At 46.8% G+C, this 20,231-nt stretch overlaps 1 protein-coding gene across 1 annotated transcript in view; it reads left to right on the top strand.

Moving 5' to 3' along the window:
* Positions 1 to 10,416: 10,416 nt before the first annotated feature.
* SIDT1 (SID1 transmembrane family member 1) overlaps positions 10,417 to 20,231 on the top strand; it is a 105,515-nt gene continuing 95,700 nt past the window's right edge. Inside the window, exon 1 of the mRNA XM_015412898.1 lies at positions 10,417 to 10,602. Coding sequence (XP_015268384.1) covers positions 10,417 to 10,602 — 186 coding nt within the window. The remainder of the gene's footprint in view (positions 10,603 to 20,231) is intronic.

The raw sequence follows: 20,231 nt of genomic DNA on the forward strand, positions 1-20,231 counted from the left end.
GTAGCAGGAGGAGGGACTGTTGGGTGTTACAAGTCAAAACACTTCAGTATTTACAGGGTTAATGATGTTTGTTATGATCAACAGGAAGTCACATGTTTGTTTGTAACCAATCTGTTTAGACAACAGGATGCCCGGGAACTTTGGAGCTAACTTGCTAGTCTGATTGAAAACCAAGGTGTCAAGTATTTAGCATATTGGCTTCTCCTCCCATTCTTTGTTCTGACTGAGAAGGAGGCGCCATTCTCTTCCCGTTTTAGCTTTTAGCTGTAAGGATGTAGCCATATCAGCTCTTTGTTATTTTCATATCCTGTGTACCTTTTCCCCATGTTAGGTTTATAGTAGACTTTTATATTTTAAAACAGACCATGGACTCAGTCTCTGAATACTCTGCTGACTTACTTAAAAAGAATCCCAACAGGGACCCAACCACCTCTGTTGCTCATGTCCAGTATGACCACGCCTCCTCTCCTGGGGCTTTAAATCAGGGGTGTCAAACAGATCAGGCCCCCAGAGGGCTTCTATCAGGCCGTCTCCTGCTTCTTCCTCCTCCAGTTCTGCTGCTGCCGCTGCATCATAGCTTGCTTTCCCAATCTCTCTCTAAAAAAAAAAATCTTTGTGTTTGTGTCCTTTATCAAGTTGATATCTCTGCTACCTGGCATTACGTTTTATGACACACATGGCCCAGCCCGACAAAGTCCAATTTATGTCAAATCCGGCCCTCCATAACAAATGAGTTCGACACCCCTGCTTTAAATCATCCCAGGGCAGCCCTGCCCATGTGAAATCCTTTAAAAGGCAGGAAGCAGTAAACATCAAGCTACAGACATTCCGCTACAATGAGCTGCGGTGGCTCAAGTGGTTAAGAAGCTGAACTGCAGGCTGTGGAAGGTTGGTAGTTCGAGACCCGAGTGTGCTGCATGACGGAGTGAGCTCCTGTCTCTGGCCCCAGCTCCTGCCAACCTAGCAGTTCGAAAGCAAGAAATTGCAAGTAGATAAATAGGGACCACTTCGGTGGGAAGGGAACAGCGTTCTGTGCGCCTCGGTGTCTAGTCATGCCGGCCACATGACCACTGAAACGTCTTCGGACAGCACTGGCTCTTCGGCTTGGAAACAGATATGAGCACCGCAACCCTAGAGTCGGCCATGGTCGTTGCAAGACAGGGAGCAAGGGCTTTCGAGCAAGGGAAACCTAACCCAGGTATCTTCATAGCAGGTCCTCTCAAAAAGCAATAGAAAATGGCAGGACAAAGCTTAGCCCATAAAAACGTAGTACTGTAATCCACCATAGGGTCTTGCAGCGTTATTAAGTGTCAGACTATTAAATATCCAAACTATTAAATATCGAATTATCATCGACTTTTCATCTCCTTTAGCCCATTAGCAAAGTAGTTTCCTTTCACCCCCACACACAAGAGGTTGAAGGCCCCTGGGGTCCCAGACAGCTCTGTGAAGCCAAGAACAGTCATGGGCTTCCCGTGATGGACAACGCCCCAGGCTGTGCAGACTAAAAAGCAGCCCACGAACTTGGAACGCGTCTCAGCGTGCAATGACATCAGCGCAACCCCAGCAGCTCCTGATCCGGGGTGCTTTGCTATCTGTTATGTATTGAAAACTATGTTAAAGCTGGAGTCTAAACCAGGATTGTAAATACGCCAATCAGAGCTGCACAATGTTCTGGAGGGAAGCACTCTGATTGGACCTTATTTGTAAATAGTTATTGGCAGGGCTTTTTTTGTAAAAAAAGCCCAGCAGGAACTCATTAGCATAATAGGCCACACCCTGACACCACAGCTCATTAGCATATTAGGCCGCAGCCCCCATGTTACCAGAAGTGTGTTCATTCAGCCACACCCACCTTTCGCTTCTTTTTTTTTTTAGTAAACAAATTTTTATTTTCTTAGGAACATAACATATAAGATTAAATCATTCAGTCCATTGTTTACCTCATTCCCTTCCTCCCCTCCCTCCAGTGGCTTCCCGCAATGCTTCTCCCCCTTCTTACAAATTTCATTATATCATTAACACATCATTTGTTATCATCCAACCACAAGATAACATCATTTGACTTAATATTGATCTAAACATATTAAGTTTTGTTTTACATCCCAGTTCTTTTCCAGATATATTTTAAAGTCATTCCATTCTTGAAAAAACACGTTGTCTTCTTGATTATTCAACTTCTTTGTAATTTTATCCATTTCTGCCATGAACAGAACTTTTTGTATCCAGTCTTCGATTTCTGGTACTTTCTCAGTCTTCCAAAATTGTGCATAAATCATCCTCGCTGTTGTAATAAGGTACCAGAATAAAGTCCTTTTAGTCGAGTTAACTTCTTCCATTTTTAGTCCCAAAAGCAGAATTTCAGGCGCTTTCTTGAAAGAGCACTTAAGTATTTTTTGCATTTCTTTGTGGACTTTTGTCCAAAAGAGTGTAGCTTTTTCACAAGTCCACCACATATGGTAAAATGAGCCCTCATGTTTTTTACATTTCCAACATTTATTTGACATATTCTGGTTCATATTTGCAATTTTCTTTGGGGTCATATACCACCTATACATCATTTTGTAACAATTCTCTCTAACATTGGTACAGGGTGATATTTTAATAGCATTTTTCCACAAATATTCCCAGGTTTCTATGTCAATTTCCTTATTCATATTTATTGCCCATTTTAACATTTGCTCTTTCACAGTCTCATCTTCTGTATACCATTTTAACAACACTTTATACATTTTAGAGATATCTTTTCCCCCTCCACTCTCCCATACCTTTTCCATTTCATTTTTTTCCTCTCTAAAACCATAATTTCTTTTGTCTGACCTAAAAAGGTCAGAGATCTGCATGTATTTCAACCATTCATATTCATATTCAATTTCATTCTGCTTTTTCATTACCCATTCTGTTCCCTCTTTTTTTATTATGTCTTTATACAGCAACCAATCTTTGTCTCTACGTCTTGAGTAAGATGTTAACACTTCCACTGGTACAATCCAAAGTGGCCTTACATCACCAAAATATTTTTTATATCTCATCCATACCACAAATAATGCTTTTCTTACCACATGATGCTTAAAAAAGCTATCCATTTTTGTTTTGTCATACCATAAATATGCATGCCAACCAAATCTACAATCATGACCTTCTAACCCCAATAGCTTATCATTTTCTAATTTCACCCATTGCTTCAACCAGGTCATACAAACCGCTTCATAATATAATCTGAGATTTGGTAGCTGTAGTCCACCTCTGTCCTTGGCATCACAAAGTATTTTCATCTTAATTCTCGGTTTCTTGCCTGCCCAAACAAACTTTGATAGTTCTTGTTGCCACCTTTGCAGCAAATCTGTCTTACTAAGTATTGGTATTGTTTGGAACAGGAACATCAAACGTGGTAGGACATTCATTTTTATAACTGAAATTCTTCCCATCAGTGACAAGTTCATTTTGTCCCATTTCTTAAAGTCTTGGGTTAACTTAGCCCATAGTTTTTCATAATTGTTCTTATATAAGTCTATATTCTTTGCAGTTAACTCAATGCCTAAGTATTTCGTCTTCTTTACCACTTCACATTGTACCAAATTTTGTAGTTCCACTTGTTTTTGTTTCGTCATATTTTTGCAAATAAGCTTCGTTTTATTCTTGTTTACATAAAATCCTGCCAATTCTCCAAAATCTTTTATTTTTTGAAATAGTAACGGTAACTCTTCCGTCGGGTTTTCCACAATAAACATTACGTCATCTGCAAAAGCACGGTATTTATATTTAAAACCTTTATGTGTCAAACCCTTAATCTCTTGATCTTGTTGTATTTTTTGTAAAAGTACCTCCAACACCCAAATGAACAATAGCGGTGACAAGGGACAACCCTGCCGAGTACCTTTCTGTACCTTGAAGCTATCGGTCAATTCTTTATTTACATTCAGTGTAGCTCTTTGTTCCGAATAGATAGCTTCAATACAATTTCTGAACTGTTGTCCCGTATCAATTTTTTCCATCATCTGTAACATAAACTTCCAATTAAGATTGTCAAATGCTTTTTCCGCATCCACAAACAAAAAAGTTACCTCTTTTTCAGGGTGCTTTTCATAGTATTCCACTGCGTCCATTACTATTCTTACATTATCTCGAATTTGTCTTTTTGGCAGAAAGCCCGCTTGATCTTCTGAAATCACTGTTTGTAAGTAGTTTTTCACTCTTTCTGCAATAATTTTTGCAAAGATCTTATAGTCATTATTTAGGAGAGAAATTGGCCTGTAGTTCTTTACATTCGTTAGTTCTTGGCCTTCCTTTGGTATCAATGAAATGATTGCCTCTTTCCATGAGTCTGGCACTTTCTTGCACATCCGTATGTCGTTGGATAAAGCTTCCAGGGCCGGGACAAGTTCCTCTTTCATTTTTTTATAAAACTTCGCGGTAAATCCGTCCGGCCCTGGCGCCTTCCCCAACTTCGCTTCTTCAATTGCCTTCCTCACTTCCTCTGTTTGGATTGGCCCATTTAGTAAATCTTTAAACTCTTTGCTTATTTTGGATAGTGGAATCTCTTCTAAATATCTTTCAATCTTCTCAAGATCAATTCTATTTGCTTGAAACAATTTAGCATAATACTTGAAGAAACTTCTCTTTATACCATTAGGGTCAACGAATTCTTTTCCTTCTTCTATAATTTTGGTTATCATTCTTCTTTCTTTTCTTGCTTTGAGTTGCCAAGCTAGATATTTCCCCGGTTTATTCGCCCCTTCAAAAGATTTCTGTTGTAACTTCTTTAAATTCCAATAAAGCTCTTGGTTCAAAAAATCATTCAGCTGTTCTTTCAGCAACTGTAGTTCTCTAATAATCTTCTTTTTCCCCGGTTTCTTCTTCAGTTCTTTTTCTTTTTGGGCTATTTGTTCCAATACTTCCACTTGCCTTTGAAGTTTTTCCTTCTTTTGCTTCACATTTTGTGAGATGAGAATCCCTCTCATCACAGCTTTGTAAGCGTCCCACACTACCTGTATTGAAGTCTCTTTATTCAGATTTTGTTGGAAATATTGTTTTGTTTCTTCTTTTAACATTTCCATAACACCTTTTTTATCCAACAAATCTTCATTTATTCTCCAAAGAAAGGATTTATTCCTTTCAGTAGAGGTCCACAAAACAGGGTTGTGATCCGAGTTACATCTAGGCAGGATTTCTATTTTTTGTGTTTTCATTGACAATTCTTCTGACATCCAAATCATATCAATTCTGGAAAAAGAGCAATGTCTATTGGAATAAAAAGTAAAATCTTTCTGCGTTGGGTTCCATTTCCTCCACACATCTTCTAGTTTTTCCTGTTTGACTAGTTCAAAAAAGTTCTTTGGCAATTTTCCACTAATTTCGTTGCCTTTTTGTGATTGTCTATCCAGCCGATCTATAGTTCCATTAAAGTCTCCGGCCAAAATAACTTGATCATAAGTTTGTCCTTGTAGGTGTTCAGTTAAGTCCTTAAAGAACTTTTCTTTTGCTCCATTGGGTGCGTATATATTGACCACCAGTGTCTTTTTCTGTTGAATCATCACTTCCACACCCACATATCTTCCTTCCAAATCTTTGAAAATTTCTTTAGGTTGTAAATCCTTTTTCACATATATCACCACACCTTTTTTCTTATTTAAGGCCGAGGAATAAAATTCTAATCCCAATTTAACATTTTTTAAATATTTGGCATCCAGTTTTCTAATATGAGTTTCTTGCAAGCATATCAAGTTACAATTTTGTTTTTGTATCCAATAATTGATTCTTTTCCTCTTGTTAGGTGAATTTAATCCATTCACGTTCCATGACAACAATTTGTAATCCATTGTAGATTCTTAATTTAAAGTTCTCCAAAGACGTCAGAATTGTCCGCCTTAAATTTATAAAAATCCGTCACCGACCTGATCTGGACTCTCCCACCTTTGTAAGTAAAGGATAAGCCTTGTGGAATTTCCCATCTGTACCTAATATTCAAAGTCCTCAGTTTATCCACCAAAGGCTTATACCTTTTTCTGTCTTGCAGTACTGCTCGGGGGAGTTCTCTCATCACCATAATCTTGTTTCCTTCCATTTCAAAAGGGACGGTGAATTGTTTCTTAAAAATATCTTCTGTAGTTGTTCTTGTTACAAATTGTACAATAACATCTCTTGGTAAATTTTTCTTTTCTGCAATTCTGGAGTTCACTCTGTATATCAAATCAAAATCAGAGTCCATTGTCCCTTCATCTTCTTCCAAATATGATGTTATTGCCTTCATCATTTCATCTCTTATATCTTCATTTTCCTTCTCTTTAATGCCCCTGAATCTCAGATGGGTTTGCATCCTTCTGAACTCCATCATTGTTTCTGATCTTCTAAATTGCTGAGTCAAAGAATCCTGTTTTTCTTCCACTTGTTGCATCTTCTCTTCCACTTCCGTAGTTTTGGTTGCATTAGCCTGAATCTCCTTTTTGACTCCTTCTATTTCTTGCTTGATTGAAGTTATCTCAGTAGTGACCAAATCTTTAATTGCCGCTATGTTCTTCTCCTGAACCTCTTCAAGTTGTTTCAGATGAATCTGAGTCTGCTTTGCCATTTGTGCCTCCAGTTGCTTTTCAATCTGTTCCCCCATCCTTTTTTCACTTTGTTCTCCCATAGCTTGTATTGCTTCCAGCATCCTTTTCTCCATTGCCTCCATGGCAGCATACATCTCTTTCTTATCCTTCTCCCTCTCTTTTGACATCTTGGGGGTTGGTGTCAGCCTAGTTGGTGTTGAATTAGTTCTTGGTCTCACTTTTGGCTTAACGTCAGGATCAGAGTCAGCTCTTTTCGGTCCTCTTCTGGTCTCCGTTTTGGTGCTTTTCCTGCGGTGCGCAAATTCACAAACAAACAGTCTCTTCTAAAGGGTAGCCTTCAATCAGCCATTCCCTTCTATTTTCGCTTTTAAAAACCCTCTAAAAGAAGTTTAAAGTCAAATTTAAAGTCAGGTCCTCCTCAAAATGTCGGGCGCAACTTCTCTATGGTATTCGGGTATAGAGTAGGTCAGGTTACCGTATTCCAGGTCCCGTCTGTTCGTATACACTCACTTCCGGTTCTGCTCTCTTGTAGCTCCGAGTCTCTTCCTGTTGGCTTCCTGTTGGCTTCAGCCCTTCTTTCAGGGCTTCCTCTTCCTGTTCCAGCACCTCGGAGTATTTTTTTCGTTACACCGGCCTGCTCCTCCCGCGATACAGTTCGTCAGTTTCGGTTTTCGGCTGCGCACATATCTCAATTCCCACCGCAGGAATGTTAAACAATGTTCTTTTTTACTGTTTTAAAGCCTTCAATCAACTATTTTCTTTGCCGGAATCGGATTTCTGGGAATGTTTGGTCATTTCCCGCTCAACCGCTTGTTTCAATTTTTATCTTATCACAGTTCAGGTAAGCGGCACGTTTATTGTTATCTAGCACGATCAAATCGGGTTTCGCATTGCTTCTTTTCACTTACTGTTGTTGCCCATCTTCAAGAGGTCGGCTGGTAGAGAGCTTAAACCGGTAATCCGGCTCGAACGGCCGCTGCAGAGTTGCTTGGCACTTGCCTTCTTCGGGGGAGGAGATCAAAGCATGAAACGGCTCCTTCGGGAGCCGGATCACGCCAACCTCACACTCCCTCTTAGGCGCTGCTGCCTGCTTGTCCCCCCCCCTCACTGGGGAGCGATGCGTTGGGCTAAAAACTGCCCAAACTGTCAAAAACGGCCGTCGCTCACTTCGCACAATCGCGAAAGTGTGTCAGTCCTCCACCTTAGCCCGACCGGAAGCCCCACCTTTCGCTTCTTATTCTGTTTACCTTGTTTGTTGTCAAAACCCAGGGCCTTTTTTTTATAGCAGGGACTCCTTTGCATGTTAGGCCACACACCCCTAATGTAGCCAATCCTAATGAGTTTCTGCTGTTGGGTGTGGCCTATTATGCTCATGAGTTCCTGCTGGGCGTGGCCAACTTGGGAGCCAGCCGGAACTCCGTTCCTGTGCGTTCCTGCCCAAAAATAGCCCTGGTTATTGGTTGTTAGCTGACTTGTGGGCGTGGCTACCTAAGCCCGGACTGTTTAAAAGAGAGCCTGTTGCTCTATGTTTTTGTCTTGTTCTGATTTCTTCTGACTTCGTTAAATAAAGCTGATTCACTGTTTACAAGCTGTGTTGAGTCTCCTACTTAACACTATCAACCCAGTAAGTTCTGAGCATGTGCCCCAGCCCACTGCCTAGTGCGCTGGTGAGTGCTGAGGACAGAGCAGGCGCAAAAGAAGCCCATGTGCTCCAATGCAGTTCATTTTGTTTGGCAAACAGGTCATGAGTCTTTGGTGGGTTTACTGAGTGGGAAGAAAAATAGGCAGGAATTTTCGGCACCTTATATTGGCCAGTGTCCCTTTTCCAGTGCATAAGGAGCTCCCCTTGGACTAATCAGTGAAGGAAGGGGAAATAACTGATAACAGTTTGTAAGCTTAACCGGTCCTCTCCTGAGTGAGGGAACGATCCTAAGCCTACTGAGAAAGAAATGCATTGTTACTCAGTGGGTGTGACTCCCAGGAAAGTGTCCTTTCAGGGCTTTTCTTCTGGGGGAACGCACCGGAAGGGAGTTCCGGAACCTCTTTGACAAAATTCTTTTAGAAATATTTAAAAGTTTGTGAGTTTTCAGTATACAGACTGAAAACCTCATTTCCCTTTTTGAGGGCGATTCTGCATCTAGCACTCACGCCACATTTTCTCAACTGGGAGGAAAAGGTGCAGCTCAAAACCACATTCAGATACCTCAGGGCAATGCCGCACTGACTGCAAAGTCACCCCTGAACGGCCATAAAACGGCCATAAATCTATGCAGAAGGTACCATAAAACCCGATAACCAAAGAAAGCGAAACCGGCATGGAGTGTGCAGGCTACCATAATGTAATGTATTCAGCCTGACATGCCTGGACTTGCCGGGCTGGCCAGGCACAATTCCGCAATAGCTTCAAGTCTAAAGACAATGGGTCCATAGGATCCTAGCCGGCCCAATGAAAGGGCTAGGTCCCAAGCCGGGAGGCCAATGGGTCTCTCGGTTACTGTAAATAGCCTATCGGAGTAGGGGGTGTGTTTAGGTGAGCTTGGTGGCGGGTTTTCTGAATGAATATAAACCGGCCTGCGAGCCAGTCAGTTGTCTTTGTTCCTGACTAAATAAAGGTATGCTTAGCTGAATCACTCTCCGTGTGCATACTTTTCACATAAAATCCGAGGGATCAATGGAAGTGAAAGCAGAAGGGAATTTCTGTTCCAGTGTGGGTTTCGTAAAACACCGGAGGGAAAAGCCAATGAAGAATCAGCCTGAGATTTCCGGGACCCTTTTATAAAACAAAAAAAAGCCCTGTTGCCACTGCAACCTTATATATATGTTATAAGGTGCCTCGAAATAACTGGCGTTTGGAAATAAAACACCTTCAGAACAGCTGACCTGGAACTACACATAGGGGGCGCTGGTGTACTTCGGATCTGGTTTTCTGGGCCGCCCCCCCCTCGGCTGTCAAATAAGCAGACGTCGTCCGCCCGCCATGCACGTCCGCAAGATGCAAAGATTTCGAGGCCGGGAGATTAGCTGCAGGAAGCCAGGCCAGAGTTGCAAGCGCAGCGGCCGCTTCAAGATGGAGCGCTTCTGCCCTCCCCCCCGGGACCTGGACGCTGACCGCGGCGTGCTCCTACAAACGTGTCCCGCCGAAGCGGCGGCCCGCTGTGCATATTTACCCGAAAGCAAAGCACCGCTTTGCAAATGGGTCGCGCCCTCTCCGGCGCGAGTTGTGTGGGTTGGTTGTGCAAAACGGAGACGTGGCAAAGGGCTGGTGCAAACCCCCGGGCCATTCCAGCAGCCAGGCAAACCATTCCCGGGCGGTTTCTCTCCACGCCCGCCCCCCAGCCGATTCTCCTTCAAGCGGGAAGCGGGATTTTTTAAAAAAATCCTTATTATCATTTATTTATCGAGAGCGCAGGCTGGTGGATGACGCCGGCGAGCCCAGCCAGCCACGCAACCAGACGCCCGCCCGGGGCCGCGCGGCGAAGTGCGAAGCCCGCCACTGCGCACCGCCGGAGCCACGGCGCCACCGCCTCTCTCTTGCGCGCCGAAGTCCCCAGCCGGGGCGCCGCAGTCTGCGCCGCCGAGGGCCGGGGGATCTGCCGCCGCCGCCGCCCCTCCGGTTGCGCACGAGTGGCAGGAGGCGCCCTGCTGCTTGGCCCTGCCCGGCTCCCCTGGGGGATCATCGGGGCATCGCCCGCCTTCTTTCTCGCAGCTCCGCCGCTCTCTACGCGGGGCGGAAACCAGGCGGCAGGTCCAGCAGGCGCGGCGCTCTCTGAAATGCCCCGGACGGCCGCGCCTTAAGAGGCGGCTCCGTCCAGGCCCCGGTCGCGGGCCAGCTTCCCCGTTCCCCTCCGGCTCCTGCCCCTGGGGGACCATGCGCGGCTGGGCCGGCCTAGCGTGCCTGCTCCTGGCCGCTGCAGCCGGGGCTCAGGAGGGGCCGCTGTTGCAGCGCCCGAACAGCGCCGCGGAGCCGGCCGACTTCGGCCGGGTCTACGCGGGCACGGTCAGCCGGGACGTCGAACGGCTCTATGCCTTCAACTACACCAGCAAGCCGGGCCAGGTGAGGCGAGGCGGGGCGCGGCGGGGGAGGCTGCGGGTGTCCGCCCGTCGGTGCGCGGCGGCCTGGATCGGGGGCACCGGGAAGAGAAATAGCGACCTAGATAGAAAGGTCTGACTCAGTAGACTCTCCACGTGGGAATCCCGTCCCAGAGCTGTCGGCGGGGTTGAGGCGGGACGCGCGGTCTGCTGAGCCCCAGGGTGCTGGTCCAGATGGACCTTCGTTTCACCTGACTGGTGCAGTGCTGGCTAGCCACCCTGGCTCAGTAGAACCGCCATGGTCAGAGGCAGTGTACCTCGCCACCATCAGGTTCTGAAGTTAGAGACGCAAGGCGTGGAGGCTCTTGAACACAGGACTGGGGAGGATTTGGGTTGATCAGGCGTCTAATGTCCTGGCCCCACTGTTGGACCTCCTGATGGCACTGGTATTTCTGGCCACTGTGTGACACAGAGTGTTGGACTGGATGGGCCTTTGGCCTGATCCAACATTGGCGTCTCTTCTTATCAGAGAGGCCTCTTCCTGGGGAGGCCTCTTCCTGGGTATACGGTAGGTAGTCATCATAGCTGAATGGAACCTCCATCATCCAAAGCAATATACCTGTCTTCTGGGGATAAACAATGGCAGGCTTTCACAGTCATGCTGTGCCCCTAAGCTTTCTGGAGGCATTTTGTTAAAAAATTGTTCAGCCACCTTGGAAATTCCAAGAACTTAAAAGTGGGACACCAATACCTGAAAGATAGAATAATGATCCTGACAGCTGCTGCTGGACACTATTGCTTGTCGAGATTGACTTGCTCTGTTTCAGTGCCTGTCTGCTATGCTTACTCTTCTCGGGATGAATTCCTGATGGTTTGTGCTTGGGGACGGCAGGTGGACTGCTTTCCGTAGCTTGAACCCATTTCTTGAAGCAGCTCAGGGTTTTAAAAAAGAACGGTCTGGTTGACTAGTCCCCCATCTTACCTGGCGTCCCCCCCCCCCATGTTTTTCTTCATCCACCTGGGGAATGCGTCTGATTCCCTGCCCTCTAGGTCTCTAATTCCTTTTTCTCTGGCTGTTGCGTCCAACATCTAAGGCAAGCATCCCTAACAAGGTGCCCGTGGTCAGTGGCATGTGTAGAGTGGGGATGGGGTGTGTGAGAGAACAGTGGCCACAAAGAGTGGCCAGTAATAGGCAGGAGGACGGATGCAAGTTTGACCGGGACTTCCTGGTTCTTCCAGTTGCTCATCTGCTTAACTCTCCCTGGCTTGACGGAGCCATTGTGGCTAGCGGCCCGCCAACTCCACTGAACGGACACCTGTCCTATATTAATTGCTTTATAGACCTGGCATTGGATCTCTGAAAGATGGGCCAGTTTTTCTGCGAGCCGATGTGGCTAGCTGCCCGTCAGCTCGACTGAACGGACACCCGCCCTATATTGATTGTTTTATGGACCTGGCATCGGATCTCTGAAAGATGGGCCAGTTTTTCTGCGAGCCGATGTGGCTAGCTGCCCGTCAGCTCGACTGAACTGACACCAGCCCGCCCTATATTGATTGCTTTATGGACTTGGCATCAGATCTCTGAAAGACGGGCCAGTTTTTCTGCGATGTGTGGAAGTACCTGTAAACCGTACCTGATGTTCCTGCTTTGTTTTGACTCTGTGGTTTACATTGGGCCAACACTGTTTCCTGTTACCACAATCCCTGGAAATCATTCCAGGAGGGTAGTTGCGTCTGTCTGTTGTGGCAATTTTCTTTTCTTTTAACACAATGAATCTTTTAGCATATAGTGATTGCTTTATGGACCTGGCATCGGATCTCTGAAAGATGGGCCAGTTTTTCTGTGATGTGTGGAAGTACCTGTAAACTGTAACTGATGTTCTTGCTTTGTTTTGGCTCTGTGGTTTACATTGGGCCAACACTGTTTCCTGTTACCACAATCCCTGGAAATCATTCCAGGAGGGTAGTTGCGTCCGTCTGTTGTGGCAATTTTCTTTTAACACAATGAATCTTTTAGCATCATAAAGCTGGGAGGTTTTCATTCCAGCACAGGGGTCTCCATATGTGGTGCCCAGGGGCTCTTTCCTGGAGCCGACCAAGTGTTTTTCGGAAGCGGGCAGGGTCACATGGGGCTGGTGCCCAGCAGGGCTTCCGATTGGCTGTGCTGAATAAAAGGCGTCTTGTTCAACAGGGCTCCTGCCTTAAAGTGCTGAAGGGTTACTCCGAGAGTTCTGCATAACCTCGCTCCCTGACTGACAGCCATTTTGTTGTTGTGCCCCCCACCCCCACCGTGTCAGAATTCCAAAGGTCCCTGCAGGCTCCAAGAGGTTGGGGGATCCCCTGCTCTGTCATATGCTTTTCCATGGACTAGAACCACGTTGCAGCAAAAGAAGCAGGAATCGTGGCATTCATAGCCCACCCTTCCCACAAGCGGGCCCAGGACGGGTTACATCAAAATTTCATTAACAATACTATGAGCTGTCAGATTTGAAAACATTAAATTTAAAACAAATTTAGATTAAAATGATGTTAACTGAAAATGGTGACACACATTTCTGTCTCAGCCCCAGCAGCTGGATAGATGGTAAAGGTAAAGGTTCCCTTGCTCGAAAGCCAGTCGAGTCCGACTCTAGGGTTGCGGTGCTCATCTCCATTTCTAAGCCGAAGAGCCAGCGCTGTCCGAAGACGTTTCCGTGGTCATGTGGCCGGCATGACTAAACACCAAGGCGCACGGAACGCTGTTACCTTCCCACTGAAGTGGTACCTATTTATCTACTTGCAGTTTCTTGCTTTCGAACTGCTAGGTTGGCAGGAGCTGGAACTAGAGACAGGAGCTCAGTCTGTCCTGCGGCACACTCGGGTCTCGAACTGCTGAACTACCGACCTTCCACAGCCTGCAGTTCAGCATCTTAACCACTTGAGCCACCGCAGCTGTTAATGATGGGCAAATACAGTAGGGCCACTTTGCACAGGAGGCCACATGATTGGACGTCCATCGCCTGGACTGAAGGCCTGGCGGAACAGCTCCGAAGACCGCAGTGAGGTTTTTATTGTGGGATGAGCCTTGGTGGACCATAGCGATACAGTTCAAGTGAAATCAGACACTGTCTTTCCAATCTCAGCATTGCCTCCCCAAATAGGCTACACAGGAAAATGGACACTGTGAACATTGAAATTCTCCCCCCACCGTCTTGGATTGACTAAATTATGCTGAATGACTGGCGCTGTATGTTTTATGCATTTATTCTTGGTTTTTAACTTTTAATTACTCATTGGGTGCGTTCAGACGGGGCATTTGCAACGGAATAGGTGCCGGTTGGAATCGGTGTACTTACTGGCTTTCACATGGCGAACATCTGCCTTCCGTCCCTAACCGTTTCAAAGAGCTTTACACTGTTGTACTCTGCCACTAGGTCCCCAAGTGGTGGTATCCTGAGTGCAACGGTTGTAATTGCTTTACCCCCCTGTCTGATCGCTCTCCACCGTTGCAGAACCACTTCCGTTTGGAAGCCTGAGGTCAGCGATATGCACTTGGGCGAAGCTTCGCCCTGGCGTTTGTTTAAAAAGAAAAGAAAAGAGCCTTCGTTTAGCGTTTCGGAGGCGTCCGGGACCTCAGGGAGGCTACTTTGCTCTTTAAACTTTAAAGGTAAGTCCTTACCTTTAAAGTTTCAATGTAAGACAGGGTTTTTTGCGCATGCGCGAAGATTGCCATTCTGTGGATAGCTGCCTATATGCGCATGCTCAAACTGAGTTAAAAAAAACAAACAAAAAACGCCGACGCCTGCTGTGTGTGAACAGGCATACAGCGATGGGCTCCGCAGACAGGAGGTAAGTGTGATCGCGTTTCAGCCGGCATAAACTGTACCGGTTCCAACCAGTACAGTTTATGCCGGCTGAAACGCCCCGTCTGAACGCACCCATTGTATGCCCTCTTCTGTTGTAAACCGTCCTTAGCCTTGCTTGAAAGGAAGGGTGGCCTAAAAATCTAAATAGATAAATAAAATATTTATTTTGTTCCCTTTGGGATTAAAATAATACAAATAATCTATATTTTGTAACCACCCCTGCATAATCCATGTAAAAGCCAGATGCCTGTTTTGAGGTTTAATTAAATTATCCGGTGCATTTAGTCACCTCCCCTTTTGATTTATGTTCACACTGCTGCCAGCAGGTGTGCCGTTAAGTGCCCTTTTAAGCAGTAATCCCATTCATTACAAGATCTTTTATAACTGGCATACTCATTTATTGTACTGATGAAGTTAATTATGTGAGTGAATTGGGGGGGACGGGACATATTTCCTCAATGGGCTCTTCAGACATTGGCATAGAAACAGCCTGTCCAACGTGGCAATTGACTGATGAGAAGTTCCTGACGGAATTCCAAGGCATCTCTCGCTTGAGAAATCTTTGCAAACCTTTTCCCCCATGGGATACGACCAAATAGTTGCAATGCACACAACAGAAGGCGGGTTTTTAAAAAACCGACCCTGTATATCACCTTTGGATTTTAGATCCATAAATCATTAAAAAAAGGGGGGGGATGGTACAATAAAAGATTGTAAAGTTGCAATTCATACAAACAGACAGTAGGTGGCAGCCAGGTGAGCTGTGCTCTGCAGGGTGTAACTAGCCACCTACAGGGTGCGTTCAGACGGGCCGTTTAGTCCGCTTTCGCCCCACCTCAGAAATGGATTTTATCTGCGCGATCGCACGGTCAACATTTGTCTCCCGTCCCCAGCCGTCGCTTTTCGGTTTAACCTGGAGTATTTTGATACCAGGTCCCCAAGTGATGTTTTCCTGATTCTCCGGTTCCAGCTGCATTTCCCCCCTGTGTGATCGCTCCTCCGGTGTCGAGCCACTTCCGGTTTAAGCCCCCCGTCGAGATATGCACATGGTTTCTGCTTTTCGCCTGCCATTTTTTAAAAAAGCGTCGGCGGTGTGCGCATAGGCGAAGGTCCGCCACAGGGTTATTAAAAACAAAAATGGTGCCTAGTTTTAGACGAGTTCCGGATCTCATGGAGGCCATTTTTGGCGGTAAACGTTTAAAGGGAAGTGTTCCTTTAAAGTTTAAAGGGAAGTGTTACAGCAGTCGGGTTGAAGTGGAAATCGCTGTTCTGCGCAGGCGCTGAACTTTTAGTTCCACAGATGGCTGCCTGTGCGCATGCCCAAAATGAAAGAGAGGGAAAAACAACAGCGCAGCGATCTGGAGCAAGGAGGTGAGTGTGATCGCAATTCTCCAGGTTAAAAAAGATTGCATCAGGACCGGAGCAATTTAAACCGCTTCCAGCATTCCTTCTGACCGCACCCACTGACTGTTCCTGCACACTGCAGCTATTCTGGTTTCTGGCTTCCCGGCCTGCTGGTCTCCTTGAAACCCAGGACTTACCTTGCATGTTGTCACTGAGCTGGGTCTGGTGCCGGTTCTAGCACCTAAGGGTTGTGGCCTTGTAAACTGATTGATCCAGCAGTGCACCCTTCCTTGTCCGCAGCTGAAATAGGCTGAGGGAAATCAGGCCCAGGTGTTCTGGAAGCAGTTTCTGGAGTGGGTGGGTGGATCCTTAATGGGGAGTGTTTAGGAGCGCAGACTCTAATCTGGGAGAACCAGGTTTGAGTCCCCACTCCTCCACATGCAGCTGCTGGTGTGACCTTGGGTCAGTCCCGAGCTCTCTCAGCCCCACCTACCTCACCGGGTGTGTGTTGTGGGATAGGGAAGGGAACTCTCTCAGCCCCACCTCCCTCACCGGGTGTGTGTTGTGGGATGGGAAAGCGAAAGGAGATTGTAAGCTGCTCTGAAACTCCTTCGGGTAGTGAAGAGCGGGGTACAAATCCAATATCTTCTCTCTCAGGTCATGTTTGTCTCACCACGCTGAGGCGCCTGAGTCACATGTCCCTATTCAGCCGTGGGAGGAGGGGTGGTCCATTGTGCTGAATTTTTGGATGAACGAGAGATTGCTGAATGTGAGTTCATTCACGGTTTCAGAACAGTGGAACGCATCCAGGGCTGATACTACAATAGTGCCTGGAGCTGCAGTGGCTCAAGTGGTTAAGATGCTGAACTGCAGGCTGTGGAAGGTCAGTAGTTCAGCAGTTCGAGACCCGAGTGTGCCACATGACGGAGTGAGCTCCCGTCTCTAGTTCCAGCTCCTGCCAACCTAGCAGTTTGAAAGCAAGAAATTACAAGTAGATAAATAGGTACCACTTCGGTGGGAAGGGAACAGCGTTCCGTGCGCCTTGGTGTTTAGTCATGCCGGCCACATGACCACAGAAATGTCTTCGGACGGCGCTGGCTCTTCGGCTTTGAAACGGAGATGAGCACTGCAACCCTAGAGTCGGATTCGACTGGCTTTCGAGCAAGGGAACCTTTACCTTTTTACAGTAGTACCTCAGGATGCAGAGGAAGGAAATGGCAACCCACTTCTGCCTCTCACTAGCCATGAAAGCCCCTTGCGGATCGCCATAAATCAGATGCAACCTGAGGGCACTTTACACACATACACACACTGGGGCTCCACTTTGGATCAGGGCCACAGCATATCCCTTTCCTGGTAGAAATTGGCTCTTCCAAGCTGCTGTTAGCACCAGTGGGGGGGGGGGAGTCTGATGCCTATTATTGTACTAACTGGGTGCAGGCAGGGCATGATTTCATTTGGGGAAGTGACATGGGGAAATGGAAGGGATTGTGGAAACACATTTATGCAGACACCCACCGCTACTGAGAGCTGCTTCTTAACCTTAAAGCCAGTTTGGTGTAGTGGTTAAGTGTGTGAACTCTAATCTGGGAGAACTGGGTTTGATTCCCCACTTCCAGCTACTGGATGACCTTGAGCAAGCCATAGTTCTGTCAGAGCTGTTCTCACAAGGACAGTTCTGGAAAGAGCTCTCTCAGCCCTACCTGCCTCACAGGGTGTCTGTTGTGGGGAGGGGAAGGGAAAGGGGTTTGTAAGCTGCTCTGAGACTCCAAATGAAGGGCGGGGGTATAAATCCCATCTCTTCTCTTCTTCTTTAAAATACATTAAGAGTTTCCATCAAAGGATCTTCCACATCTTGCGTAGTTGTACCCGAAGGTTTTAAGGATGCTAAATTAAGAAATATGGGTGCATTTTTCTGTGACTGTGGGCTGAGATTCCCCAGAGGGGGTGGGCATGAGATTTCTATTACTGGGGAAGAGGCCTAGGTCTGCTCGTGAAAAGGGGATCCTTCTGGGATCCTAGTTCAGCTGACTTTACAGGAAGTTAGTGTGTGACAGGCGGCCCTTAGTTTGAAGTTGTGATTCACTTAAGATGCTGGAAATCTGAAGAAAGCTCCAACCAATTTGTGTGTAAAAATCAAGCCAGATCGATTAGAAATTGGATGAGCCATCAAGTAAGGATGAGGTTGATCGATGAACCTGATGAACACCTCAGCGTGGTGTAGTGGTTAAGAGCAATGCTCCCTCTAAGCTGTGGAGTCTTGTGAGCAAAAATTCCTTCCTGAGCTAAGACAAAAATGTGTGAGCTGGAGGCTGTGAGCTAGCTCACACTAACTCGGCTTAGAGGGAACACTGGTTCAGAGCGATGGACTCTAATCTGGAGAACTGGGTTTGATTCCCCGCACTCCCACATGAAGCCTGCTGGGTGACCTTGGGCCAGACACAGTTCTCTCAGAACTCAGCTCCACCTGCCTCACAAGGTGACTGTTGTGGGGAGAGGAAGGGAAGGCTGCTTTGAGATATCTTAGAGAAAGCGGGGTATGAAAACCAACTCTTCTTCGAACAAGTGATGTGAAATCCAGACGAGAGACCACTGAAGCACAGATTCCCAGGCTGTTAATTGGCTTGGCATATTTTCAGATCAAATATGCTACATACCAACTGCTCTTAACAGCAAACTTACCTGAGGCAGAGTTCAATGGATTTGTTTTTTTTTGGGGGGGGGGGAACGGATGGTAGGGATTTGCTCCAACTGCCGTTAATTTGCCAGGCAGCACTTCGAATCGCTTTCTTAATCATGGGATGAGCAGCTCTGTTAGATTATGAACATTTGGTGCTCGTCTCTGTCTCCATTCCTATCCAAAGCCACATCATCATAATAAAAAGAACAGCAGCAAAAATAGCAGTTGTACGGTGTTGTTGAGGAATGACGCAACTTTAAGGGTGACAATGAAGAGACTGAAATTGTTCAAGGTTTTCTATTCCTTGGCTCAATCATCAACTAAAAGGGAGACTGCAGCCAAGAAATCAGGAGGCGACTGAGACTTGGGTCCCGGTCACACGGAGGAGGGTTTTGACCCAGGAGAGGGACGGATCGGGGGCGCAGCAAACAGGCGTGATCTCACCGCAACATCTGGAAAGCAGCGCGCACCCGTCCCCGATCCGTCCCTACCCCCGAAAATCCGCAGCAAAAAAGAACCACCGACAGAGGTGGTCTTACCTGAACGGCCGCGGCAAGCGCGGCCGTGGGATCGCCGGCGCATCCTTCTACCGGCGCATCCCCGGCTCCTGGCCGAACTGCGTATGCGCACGCATGCGCAGCCGGCTGCCTCAGTCTCCGACCGTGGCTTCCTCCCTGGCATCTGATTGTGCCGGGGAGCAATGGCGCCGCGGCTCAGGGGATCCATGTGATCCCGCCGCGGCGTGTCTATTTTGGTGCGGCTTCCAAAAGCTGCACTTTGGCCACGTATTTTCTCCCCCGTGTGGCAGGGGTCTTAGAAGGGCAAACATGAAGGAGCTAGAAAAGAGCCTTAGGCATAAGGATGTGTCACTGGTGACCAAGATCAAGATAATTCGTACCCTAGTATTCCCCATTACTGTGTGTGGGTGTGAAAGTCGGACAAAGGAGAAAGCTGATAGGAAGAAAGTTGATTCATTATAAATGTGGTGTTGGGGGAGAGTTTTATGGATAACGTGGAGTGGCAGAAAAGCCAATCAGTGTGGGTTCTAGATCAAATCAAGGTTGAACTCTCCCTAGAAGCAAAAAAGACTCAACTGAGGCTAGAGTACTTTGGTCACATCGTGAGACTCTCTGGAAAAGGCAAGCGTGCTAGGAAAAGTTGAAGGCGGCAGGAAAAGAGGAAGGCCAAACATGGGGTGGATTGGGGGAAGCCCCAGATCTCAGTTTGCAAGACTTGAGCAGAGGCTGTTAATGACAGGGCGTTTTGGAGGTCATGAATTCGTAGGATCACCATGTTCGGAAGCAACCTGATGGCACTTAACACAACTCATGGGCCTTTAGAGTGTTCAAAGTGCTTAAAGATCTTGGTCGCCGCCTTGTAAGTTAGCCAGTATTACTATCCATCACTTAGCAGTCACTGAAGACTTCCCCAAATGCCAGCAATTGAGGTTATGCATAGCAGAATGCCTTTTAAAAGGAACACACAGAGCTTACCTTCAGTCACACAGGGAAGATCTTTGTGCTGTGGGGTAGCAGCTGAAGCCGACACAACATTTTAAAGAATCTGCACAGCCCACCAGATCTCCAGCGGCCAATAAGAAGCTCTGATAGGCAGAAGCCTGCCCACTTCCTAAAAACACTGGACGGGCACCAGGAAAGGTGTCAGTGGGTACCATCGTGCCCACCGGCACCAGTGTTCTTAATCATGGGATGAGCTGAGGTAGTGTGCGCTAGCTCACAGTTTTTTAGCCTCTGGCTCACACATTTTTGTCTTAGCTCAGGAGGA

This window comes from Gekko japonicus, unplaced genomic scaffold (genome assembly GCF_001447785.1).
Source record: "Gekko japonicus isolate JY-2015 unplaced genomic scaffold, Gekko_japonicus_V1.1 scaffold1488, whole genome shotgun sequence".
NCBI classification, from domain to species: Eukaryota; Metazoa; Chordata; class Lepidosauria; order Squamata; family Gekkonidae; genus Gekko; species Gekko japonicus.